General features: G+C 36.1%; 1 protein-coding gene across 2 annotated transcripts in view; it reads right to left on the reverse strand.

Annotated features, from left to right (window-relative positions):
- Positions 1-12,324, reverse strand: part of EDIL3 (EGF like repeats and discoidin domains 3) — a 349,377-nt gene that overhangs the window by 224,439 nt on the left and 112,614 nt on the right. The window contains exon 3 of one of the 2 annotated variants that reach the window (XM_036410080.2): positions 1,046-1,075. The exons of the other annotated variant lie outside the window; for it this stretch is intronic. Coding sequence (XP_036265973.1) covers positions 1,046-1,075 — 30 coding nt within the window. The remainder of the gene's footprint in view (positions 1-1,045; positions 1,076-12,324) is intronic. 2 annotated transcript variants of the gene reach the window in all.

Raw genomic sequence — 12,324 nt, forward strand, 5'->3', positions numbered from 1 at the left:
CAGAGGATTTCTCCATGAGGAGAAATGCAGATGTGATGTATTAGGTACCTTCTCTACAAATCTACACACACAAAAAAAGCACTTGTTTTTGCAATGGCAATTTAGAGGTTCAAATGAGAAGAATAAGGCATGTTTGAAAAAAACAGCTCAAGACCGAATGAAGCATGAAAATATTCTAAACAGAATCATTGTTTTAATGATGTTCCATGCCTCTCTATCATTTTTATTCTTCATGATACTCAGTTCTCACTTCAGCCTGTCCTTATTAAATAGATGATTTTCTGAATAAGAAACAGTTATGATCCCGTAAGTTATACAAAATTTTGTTTTTTAAATAAAGTGAGTATTTAAGGCAACAACATAATTTTTATCCTTAAACTTAAATGAATATAATGTTCAATGTTGGTTATATATTTTATAATGCAGTATTCTATATAGAATGTCACAGTTTTGAAAGTATATTTTATCATTTTACTTTATCCTCCCATTTTATTATTTTTTCTGTATGTTATTATTTTAATTTTTTTCTCCTCATTTTATTGTTTTAGACATTTTTTAACCTTATTTTTTAATTGATTTCAGAGAGGAAGGGAAATGGAAAGAAAGACAGAAATATCAATGATGAGATAAACTCATTTATTGGCTGCCTCCTGCAGGCCCCACACTGGGGATTGTGCCTACAACCTGGGCATATGCCCTGACCAGGAATAAAACCATGACCTCCTGGTTCAAAGGTCGACATTCAACCACTGAGTAACACTGGTTGGGCTTATTGTTTTAGGCATTTAATTGAGTGAATTTCCTTTATTCTTTAATATTAATGTGACATTTTGTATTATTTTTTCCCCTCTGTTCTTTTCTTTTTTTATTTATAACTCCAACATCATTGAGTCTGGAATAGAAGGTCCAATAAAATATGAAATAAATAAGTAAACCTATACCAGTTTTCTGGTTGAAAATTTAGGACATGCACTTCAAAGGATTGTGTCTTCATTTTAATAGCATTAAGTTAAATAAGAAAATCTTTACAGAATAGTAACTTTACCTGCTGAAGTTGGCTCTTCCTCCTCTGAGACTATAGTGGTGGGGGCAGGGGGAGAGAGAGAGAGACAGAAAAAGAGATTGAGATTTCATTTTTCTAAACAATGACCACAAGCTCTTAGCTTAATATTCAGTGTATATATAAGATATCTGTCATTAGATATTTAGGTAATGACAGATTAATGGGTATTTACATTAAGTTAACATTTATATACAGTACTCATATTTAAAAATACGTATGTATATATTGGAAAAGACCATTCAGATGTATGAATTTGATTTTTCTTTCCTTTTGCAAATAAGATTGACCATATTTAGAGTATAATTATTATAAATAATATTGTTTACCATATGTTACATATATCATGAAAATACCCTACTATCAACCACTTGTTGGAACTTTTTATTAGCAAAAAATAATTAAATTGTTCCATAAGGTAGAAATTATAAATAGGATAAAAATTATTAAACCTTAAAAGTGAGAATCACTTTGGCTGTTGGTTAAGCAGAAATATTCTAGTTCTCCCCGGGGCCCCTGTCACACAAATATACACACCACACACACAACACACTCACTCACGTCTACCAGATATTTCAGGATTCAGTAGTAGTGACTCTTTGCTGAGGCCACAGGAACCTTCATTATAAACTCTTACCCCATGTGCTTTTGACACAAGAATTCTACAGCCCACAGTAGCAGATAACCATGGGTATTATGATAGGAGAGACCACAAGATGAGAATACAAGTTGATGTTAAAGCTGTACTTCTCAGCCCCGAATCTGTATTAGAATGCCAACTCTGGGTCCCATCTCAAGCCAGTTAAGTCAGAATCTCTTTCAGCAGCACCAACTTCTAACAAGGATTGAGACATGACTAAGTAACATCCATACAAAGTAACATAAACTATAAATCAAAGTGTGAATTATTCTGATTCCTGTTTGTAAAGGGAGATGTTTCCGAGAGCAACAGGACTCCAGGGTAATGATCTATGGCTGGGTGCATGCAGGGGTGGAGCATGGTGATTACAATAGTGAAAAGAGGATTTATCTGAAGTAGCTTTACCATTTTTTTCTAGAATCCGCCCTGCCGCCTTTATCCTAATAGACACTCTGTGAGTAGGTATTTCTGCTCCGTGCACAAGTGCAGCTTACCCCGAATATTTCTGTTGAAATATGTGACACAAGCCAGCACTATTTCATTTGATTCATGAAGTTTTAAAATGAAAAAATTTACTCAGCTGAATTGCTTATAAAAGGAGCTTTGTTCCCAGGTGATTCCTTAATCAAGACATCCCTGTGCAACCTGGGAGCACTCTCCACGCTTTCCCGTTAAGGGTGCGTCCACACTAGACAAGCTCACTTTGTGTCCTGACAGTGTTTTCCTCTCATGCTGCTTGGCTCGTCTCGTTGGCATGTAGAGAAATGAAAAGAGCAAGCACAGTTGGCATGCGTGGCGTGGAGAACATAAATATTTAAAAAGCTGTAAGCTTCTTTATCGTGTCCAAAATATATCATACCATGTTCAAAGAGGAAAATTATTGGTAACTTCCAGGAATTCCTTTTTTTTAAGAAAGACCATAGGAGTTTGTGGAAGTCCTGACTTAGATGGGTCATTGTCAGTAAGAAGCTGGAGATTCAGAAAAAAAAAAAAAAAAAAAAAGCGGGGGGGGGGGGAGGGGGAAGAGGAGGAACACTTATGACTAATCACTTTATGTGCGGAACTCAATTTATAAAGCAATCGATGAGATGAAAATTACTCTTATTTGAAAGATGAAGATAATGATGTCAGAGTGACTGGGCAATTTGGCTAAGGTCAATTGCGTTTGAGCTCATGTCAGTGTGACTTTAAAACCAAGCTCTTTCCACTTTGCCTTCGTGTCTCAAAAAGTGCTGATTCCATATCCACTGAGAAAAAGTGAAGAAAGCAGAAATGGTCATGAAACCAGGACTGACTAGAGCTCTGATGATGTTAGTCGAACATGGGGGAAAACACACACACACACACACACACACACACACACACACACACACACACACATAAAACACCTGGATATAGGGGCTGAGAGAGAAAACCCCTTGAAAAATAAAGCTCCCCCTGGGAAACTTCAAGTCCCCAGCCATCCAGGGCTAGATATAGGAAGGTGAAATCATGAAGATGGAGTTAAATAAAATATCTTAAATATGTGATGCCTAAGAAAGATTAAGTCTAAGTTTTATTCCTTAAACCATTTATGGATATACAAGGAATTTTAGGAAAAAATTAGCAAGCGAAGAAGTAAACATAGTTTCAATTTTATAGGAGTCCTGGCAATTAGAAATTTCTTAAAACTAAAGCTCCTGGGACAAGTAGTGTACTAACCTACACTTGAAGTCAGTAATACCTGACAGCTTCTTTTTAACAAATTAACACATTAGAGGCAACAGGTACACAAGTCTGCATAAAACTGTAATCTATACATCATCTCCATGGTTTTGGTTCCTTATAATATGAGATGTCAGTGGCCAATATTTATACTACTATAATACATGTGTGTGAGTGCTCACATACAAACACACACTCACCAAAGCACACAGAAAAGTTAGCATTGGTATTAATTCACTGCTTTCATTACCTCTGACAAAGATGGCTTTGTAGGCTAACTGAATTAACGACCAAAGTGTCATGAACTGTTAACAGATGGCAGCTAGATCCCCAGAAATACATGTAAGCCTCAAAATGGACACAAGAAGCCTATTTGGTGATATTTAAGTGAAATAAGTGTCACAAAAGGTATAAAAGTCTGTTTCATATGCAAGTTACTCTAATCCTAGAAACTGGAAATAATTGCACCAAGCAGAATGAATATAAACTAGCAAATGATTCTGTATTGCTCAGCCTGGTCCCAATGCAGAAGGATTAATAAAAATTATGGTGATAAAAAAGGAATATATATATTCCTGGAGCCGTCTTTCCATTCTGGCCAGGAGCCCTGGAGCCCCAGAGGTTGGCACCTGCATAAGCAAATTAACCCACAATCTTTGTTGGGTTAGTTTGCATACTCACTCCTGATTGGCTGATGGGCATCGCAAAGGTATAGTAAATTAGCATGTTACTCTTTTATTAGTGTAGATATATGATATACAGAATTTAGCTAAGTGTGGTCCTGTCATTGCCCATGGAGAATAACCCTGGGTGTTTGTTAAAATGCCCCAGATCCATTAAATTTTGGGTGTCAGCCCAGGTAGTTCAGCAGGTGACTGCTAGAAACACTAAATGTTCAGAATTATGGCTCTTACCCATCCAACTTTGTTGTAATGGGAAAGAACCATGGTGCACTTGTTGGAACCGTAGGAGTAAACTACCAGGTTTACAGGAAATCCCTTGCAATGTGCACTGTGATGGCTTCACCAGTTTTCAATGCTTTTTCCCATAGAATATCTTCAGGTCTACATCAATCCTTGGGGAAAGATGATTCCTCTTTTGAATTCAAGAGGAAGTGAATCTTCCCCCTATTCTGACCAGTTACTGGTGTAGGTAGGAATATGATCCACTGGAGACAAGAATGTGTAAGAACAGGTTTGTGTGGCTTGGGTGAGGACAGGCTTTCAGAAAGGAGGGCTCCTTGTGTTTCTGAGAAAGTGATTGGGAATAACCTTCTTTCTTTCTTCTGTAGACATGGATAAAGAAGTCCGTGGCACTGGAGGTAAGTTGGCAGGCATCTTGCAACCACAATGGATGCCACCTTTCAGGAAAAGCCAGTCCTACCCAAAGGCAGAGTAAAGAAACAGAAAGCAATTAGAAAATTGATGGTATTGTTTGAGCCACTGACTCTGGACTGGAGTTCTACTCTTCACTGTTTATCTAGTCTGAGTGGAGCTTTCTCTTATTTGCAACTAAATAACATTCTGCTACAATCATAAATACTTTTGTTGTTCCCGTTTGAAATATATTAGAATGCATAAGGAATAAATTATCTTGAGGTAGGGGAGACCCAAATACAAACAGGCTTGGGCTGCGCTTTCACCTTCTTCAGGATTATATTGGTATCTACTAACTTTTCTTCTCCCTTCCCTCACTGCTCCTTTTATTCCTTTCTCTCTTTCTCCTTCTTCCATGATATCAAAGGTCAAGTACCAGAACCACTTAAACCCAATGGGCTGAGTATTATTCTAATACTCGTATGATATTTAAAAACACATCCTTAATAATGGATAGGCTCTATTCTCTTAATGTGGTCTCAACAACTCTTATTTCTTCCATCTTTATTTCATCTTGGTGTTTTAAATAAATTTAATGATTTAGAAATTTCAACAATTCAAAATAATTCTATACCCAATGTGGCTCACCATCAAATAGAATAAGCTCATTATGAAATATATAACATACTAGAGGCCCGATGCCTGAAATTTGTGCAAGGAGGTTGGCCCTCGCAGGCCTGGCTTCATCCAGAAGGTCGTCCAGAATGTCGTCCTGCAGTCCAGTCTAGTAAGCGTGTTATACTTTTATTTTTATAGGTATTTCTTAGCATTAATATCTATTTAATATATGGACATTACTCAATTCTTATTAATTTATGGATCATTTTGTTTGCTATATCATAAATCAAGTTAATTATATACTGAATATGCTTTGAAAGTATACAATTATCTATGTATAATACTTTATTATCTCCATAAGCAAAGCTGCAATAAATAAGTATTTTTGTATTCTGACAATATTTTAGAATGTTTTTATTCAACTGCTGGAATGCAAAAACAACAATGATAATATTTATGCATGATTATTCATGCCTGCCCAGATGTTAAAAGCTATAAATGTATGTGTATTTATTAAGGCAAAGAAGAATACATTATCATTTCAAATTTGTGAATTCAGTCATTTAAGGAGGTTATGCAGTTGCTTCTAGAAGTATTCAAAGAATTATTTAGGGAGAGGTTTTGTTTTATATACTTAACGTCTTATTGTGGTCAAGTCTACACTCTCTGAATTGCAGATTATTTGAAGCAATAGACAATGTTACTTGCATAGAAAATGTTCAGAGAATCATTTAGTCTTCTCTGTTTTATCAGTATTTAGATGCATTTTGATTCCTGTGTTATATTTATAGGATGCCATATATTTGATTACAATTAATAATATGCAATACGTAAAATATTATTATGTATACATGCAATTAATATATAAGAATATGTTTATTATATGTTTAGTAGTCTTTCCCCTTAGACTAGGAGTTTCATAAGGACAGGGCAGTCAGTGTCTTTTCTGCTTACCATTATACTTTCAGCTTTTAGTCTATAACACTATAGGGCTCAATAAATATTTGTTAAAAAAAAAAATAGCCCTAACCAGTGAATAGAGCTTCAGCCTGCAGACTGAGGGGTACCAAGTTTGATTCAGGTCAAGGGCATGTACCTTGGTTGTGGGCATATCCCCAGTAGGGGGTGTGCAGGAGGTAACCAATCTATGTTTCTCTCTCATTGATGTTTCTAACTCTCTATCTCTCTCCCTTCCTCTCTGTAAAAAATCAATAAAATATATATTAAAAAATAAAATGAAATACAAATACAAATAGATATTTAGTCCCAGCTGGTGTTGCTCAGTGGTTGAGTATTAACCTATGAACAAGGAGGTCAAGGTTAGATTCTAGGTACATGCCTGGGCTCAATCCCCAGTAGGGACATGCAGGAGGCTGCTAATCAATGATTTTCTTTCATCATTGATGTTTCTATCTTCCCCTCTCCCTTTCTCTCTAAAATAAATAAAAATATATTAAAAAAATAAAACATAGAAATATAAAAAATAGATATTTAATACAATCCTCAGAAATTGGTAATAGAAACTTTTAAGTCCTATTACTCAATAAAATTTAGCTCTTTCATGATGCTACATTACTTGACTTACCAAAAAAAGAAAGCCTATATCTTCATCTATGTTTTGGTAATATAAATCTATATGTAATTTTATATGTAATAATTTATGTAAATGTAAATCAGATTTTCTGTCTTGAGTAGGAGAGAAAAGAACCAATGGTTAAAAAGGCAATGGTTGCTTTAATAATCATTTGATCATCCCAAGAAAAAATAAGCCTGTGATTTTAAACTAATTCAAAATCATCAAAGTATAGTTTATTAATTAGATTCATTAAAGTATAATTGCAAAATGTGCTTTCTATGTTTAGTGGTTATATAGCTAACATGGGTTTTATAAGCTACTTATATAGTGAATCATGCTAACAGAAATTACCAGTGCCAGCGCGATTTTTTCATTTTAGAAAGAGGTACGAATGGGGAAATAGTAAAGAATGAATGGATATTTTAATTTCTTTTCTTTCTTTTTTTTTTTGCCACTTAGTTAAAAGAAAAGCCCACATAGTTTATAAAACTAGGCCACAGTATTGGGAAACTAAGAAATAATATGACTCAAGTAGCCTATATTCATATCCTAGTTAGTATTAAAAAGATTTCAGGGACACGAGTGGGACACATTTGCCGACTAAAGGAAGCACTATAGATTTTTATTTTAGGTGATTTAACATTAAAAAGGCCTTATAATTTACATTTTATATATCTATTCAATTATCCTCAAATATCTTTTATTTAATGTGCTCTTCCTCACTATCCAAATTCATCCCATCCTTGTGAACTAAATTCAAATCTTAGTCCCCTCAACTCCCTAGTATTTATTTCAATCTCCAGATTTATATAGTTATTTTCTCCCAATTCCCACTAGCTTTACACTGAAATCCAGTTCTAAAGAAAATGGCAACAATATTTTCCAGTCTTGTTCCCTAACTGAATATTATCCATTATTCTTCTTTTAAGAGAAATGGTTATATTTTAATTTTGTATAGTGCATATAACTAGTGCTGAGTAAATTCTTTTGGAAAGCTATTCAATTTTACTCATGAGAAAATGAAGTCCAATAAGTAAACTTAATGACTGGTTTTACATTATTATGAGCCATGTAAAGCGAGTATTGGAGGGTAAACCTGAAGTATATAAAGAAAATTCACAAATAGAAGAAACTTGTGAGGAATAAAGCAGATGGTAAATTAATATAAGTGACGAGAGGTCCGGTGCACAAACTCGTGCATGGGCAGGGACTGGCTGGCCCGCCCTGATCGGGGCTGATCAGCAGGGCCAGCCCCAGGAAGGGGATGTGGGAGGTTGACTGGCCAGCCCTGCCCCCTGGTTGAACTGGTCAAAGGGACAATTTTAATATTAGCCTTTTATTATATAGGATTGCTCAGATTTATCAATTTCAGCAAAATTAATTCATAATCTATTTGAAAGTTTAATATAGGAAAGGAAGTAATTCTGCAATGAGAATGTTGTTTAATGAGACTAGGAAAGCCCTGACACTCAGGTTACATGCTGATCATGTGTGAATGTCCACAGCAACTGACATCAGGCTTAAGTTCTATAGATTTCTATCTATTTATGTGTGGAGACTGTTCACTCCAACCTCAATTCACTCCCATAACACTGGGCGAATGAGCTCATCTAAAAAGTAAATCTGCTAAAACCAAAAGAAAAAAACCTAAAAGGTGTTGGGTAGATCAGCAATATTGGCAGAATTTCAGTGGCAGTACCCACTTAAGGAAACGACAGAAAATGTTCATGGCAAAAGAGATCGTGTGATTAAGGATATTGGCAAAAACAAACAAACAAAAACTCACATTTCTATAATGGGTTAAGGTTTGCATTAGTAAATATAGGTTTGTTTAATAAATCATCTAAATTAGCACCTAAATATTAAACTCAAAGTGCACTGTGAAATAAAATTATTAGACGTCATACTACATACAGGGTGGGGCAAAAGAAGATTTACAGTTGTAAGTTCATGAGACAGAATTTATTCTTTTATTATTATTGTATTACTAGAGGCCAGGTGCACGAAATTCGAGAAGTGGGGGTGGCGGGGAATGTCCCTCAACCCAGCCTGCACCCTCTCTAATCTTGGACCCCTCGAGGGATGTCTGACTGCCGGTTTAGGTCCCATGCCACAGGGATTGGGCCTAAACTGTCAGTCAGACATCCTTCTCACAATCCGGGACAACTGGCTCCTCACCGCTCGCTTGCCTACCAGCCTGATCACCTCCTAACCACTCCCCTGCTAGCCTGATAAGACACCTAACTGCTCCCCTGCCAGCCCAACTGTCCCCTAACTGCCTTCCCCTGTCAGCCTGGTCACCTCTAATTGCCCTCACTTGCTGGCCTGATCACCCACAACTACCCTCTCCTGGCAGCCATCTTGTGGTGGCCATCTTTGACCACATAGGGAGGCTAACTCTTTTTAAAATATATTTTTATTGATTTCATAGAGGAAAGAGGGAGAGAAAGTGAGAGAGGAATAACATTAATGATGAGTATCATTGATTGGCTGCCTCTTGCACATCCTATACTAGGGATTAAGCCCACATAAAACTTTTAAATGATCTTGTTTTCTATGCCATCAGCCAACCTTTATTAATATTCTTCTTAAATATATTGGACAATTTATATGTGTGTCTTCTTCCTATGAAAGTTACTTCTTGTAATAGTTATTATTAATAGAGATCACATAAAACTTCCTGTGTTCCAAGTCTACATAGCACATGACACGGAAATAATTTGCTGAGTTCTTGGGGATGTAAGGTACAGCATAGGAAATACAGTCAATAATTTTGTAATAACTCTGTATGGGGTCAGGTGAGGATTGGAAATATTGAGGGGAACACATTGAAAAGCATATGACTGTCTAACCACTATACTGTACACCTGAAACCAATACAAAATAATACTGAAAGTAAAATAATTGAAAAAAAGTTTTAATAAACATATTTTAACATTAAAATATAAATCGCTGAGTTCTGTGTTTGTGCAGATACAGCCTTAGACCAACAGATTGCCCTGCCCATCATTCCTACTCCATGTAGGGGCAGTGACTACTAAATATTCTGTACCTTCTGGGATATAAATATTATAGAACTTTAATTTTTTAAAATAAATGATAACTAATTGATGACAGAGATTTACCTTCTTACAAAACATCGGCATCTAATTCATGTGCATGTTTGTGCACAGAATCAAGTATTTAACATGTTATAGTTATTTCAACATGACATTTTTTACTACTTTTGAAATCTGTGAAGCCTTTTAGTAAACTATCATTCATTTTTACTCTTTATATTCCAAAGATGAATTCAGAAATTTTATGAAATTATAGGTTCCCAGAATATAGATCTGCATACTTGACTTAATTAAAATATAGTATATTTTGAAAGGTAAAAGATGAAGGGAAAAACAACAGCAACAAGGAGCAGGTCTAGGTTAAAGGGAGCTGAGCTATCACTGGTGGATCTGTTTCTCTTTGGTCAGGGGGAATTACTATACATTTTTTCATGTACTTTGAACTCATTCTAAGGACATTAACTAAAAAAGAAAGCACAGCCTCTGCTTACTTACATGAACTCCACTAACCTAACCACTGACTTATTTGGCAATGAGTTGATGACTTTTATAGAGTTTTTTGTTGTTGTTTTTTTCTTGCCTGTTGAAGCAGAAACTAAAATTATATGCTTTCTTTTCAGAATCATTAGGACCTTCTTTAAAACAAAGGAGTCAGCATATCTCCACATTCAGGTGTTAATCAAGTGACATTGACAATGTAATTTCCCTATCTGCAAAACTTGTCTCCCTGGGCTAAATTTTTCCATAATTGAAATGTCTTTAAAGAACTCAACTGATAAAAATGTGGACAAGTCACTTTAAGAAAATGAAATTGAATAAAGGTTCCGGGCTATTTAGGGAGAGCCAAACCCCATTCTTCTTATCTGTGAGGTTATTTTCAAGTTGTGAATGCATACTACTAACTTCCACTCTTCCAACCATCAAGAACAGTCTAGGAAACAGCCCATTCAGAAAACAAGAGGCAAGCAACTTTAAAAAAAATTAAATGTGAGATCCACACAAAACTTAAAGGTCACTTTGTCCAAACTACAAACCAAAAATATAAGCATTTCCCTGGTTGTGTGGCTCAACCAGTTGGAGCATCGACCTATATACTATATCCCAGGATGAGGCATGTAGAGGAGCCAATAGAATTGGTGTTTCTCTTTCTCTCTCCCTTCTCTTTCTAAAGCACATGTGTCAAACACAAGGCCCGCGGGCCAAATCCGTCCCGCCAGGCCTTGCAATGTGGCCCGCACCGCGCTGTCATCACTGCACTCCGCTGCGTTTCCATCACAATGACAGTTTATGACTGTTCAGTAAACCATTCGGCCCGCGATTTAGGCTGGATTTTAGATTTTGGCCCCTTCTCTGATTGAGTTCGACACCCCTATCTAAAGTAATAAAAAGCATATCCTCGGTGAGAATTTTTTTTAAAAAAATCTAAATATTGATTCAAAACTTGTAGTGGCAGGGAATTCATAGCTTCAGAAAAAAAAATGTCACATCACTCTCCCAGAGATAGCCTCTGGAGAACAAGGGAATAATGTGGCTCTTTCTTTGATAGACCAGCTATTAAGGTATTTGAAGACAGCTATGATATTTCCCATAATTCTCTTGCTAACTGAGATAAACATCTCCACCTAATTTCATATATCCTAGTATACTAGAGACCCAATGCATGAAGATTCATGCAAGAATGAGCCTTCCTTCCTCTGGCTGCCAGCACTGCCTTCACTCTGGCCTTTCTGGCTTCCCACGCTGCCCAGAGGCCTGGAGCAGCTGGGGCAGTGCGGAACTTGTGCATCTTCACCATTACAATGACATAAGCATCCTGCCCCGCCCCAGCCACTCAGCACCTATGTATGCAAATTAACCCACCATCTTTGTTGGGTTAATTTGCATACTCACTCGGGTGGGGGTCATGAAGGTACAGTCAATTTGCATCTTACTCTTTTATAAAGAACAAAAAATACTGAACTGTGTAAAAAGCATGGGATAAAATTTCAGGCTCACATCTGTTCTGCCTGCTTTTGAGAAGAAATATATGACCTTATTATAATCATTATGATTATCACAGAATCACTTTTCCACTTAACATTGAGATTGTTATGAGCTCAATTGTTTATTTCAAGGTTAATATATGTATTAGCATTTTAATGAATAGAGACTCTAAAATGCAAGACATTATTAAAGGGAAAGGGATAAGGAAGAAAATGTCCTGGGTACCACGGTGATTGGTAAATTTTGCACACCCAACAGGGAAAAACTAAATATATTCTGAAAAGAATTCTGTCCAAATTCCCTCTCATTATGTGTTGCCACTGTCCTTTTAATAACACAGATTATAGAATTTGCCTTCACATAAATAC

Source organism: Pipistrellus kuhlii, unplaced genomic scaffold (assembly GCF_014108245.1).
Source record: "Pipistrellus kuhlii isolate mPipKuh1 unplaced genomic scaffold, mPipKuh1.p scaffold_m20_p_4, whole genome shotgun sequence".
NCBI classification, from domain to species: Eukaryota; Metazoa; Chordata; class Mammalia; order Chiroptera; family Vespertilionidae; genus Pipistrellus; species Pipistrellus kuhlii.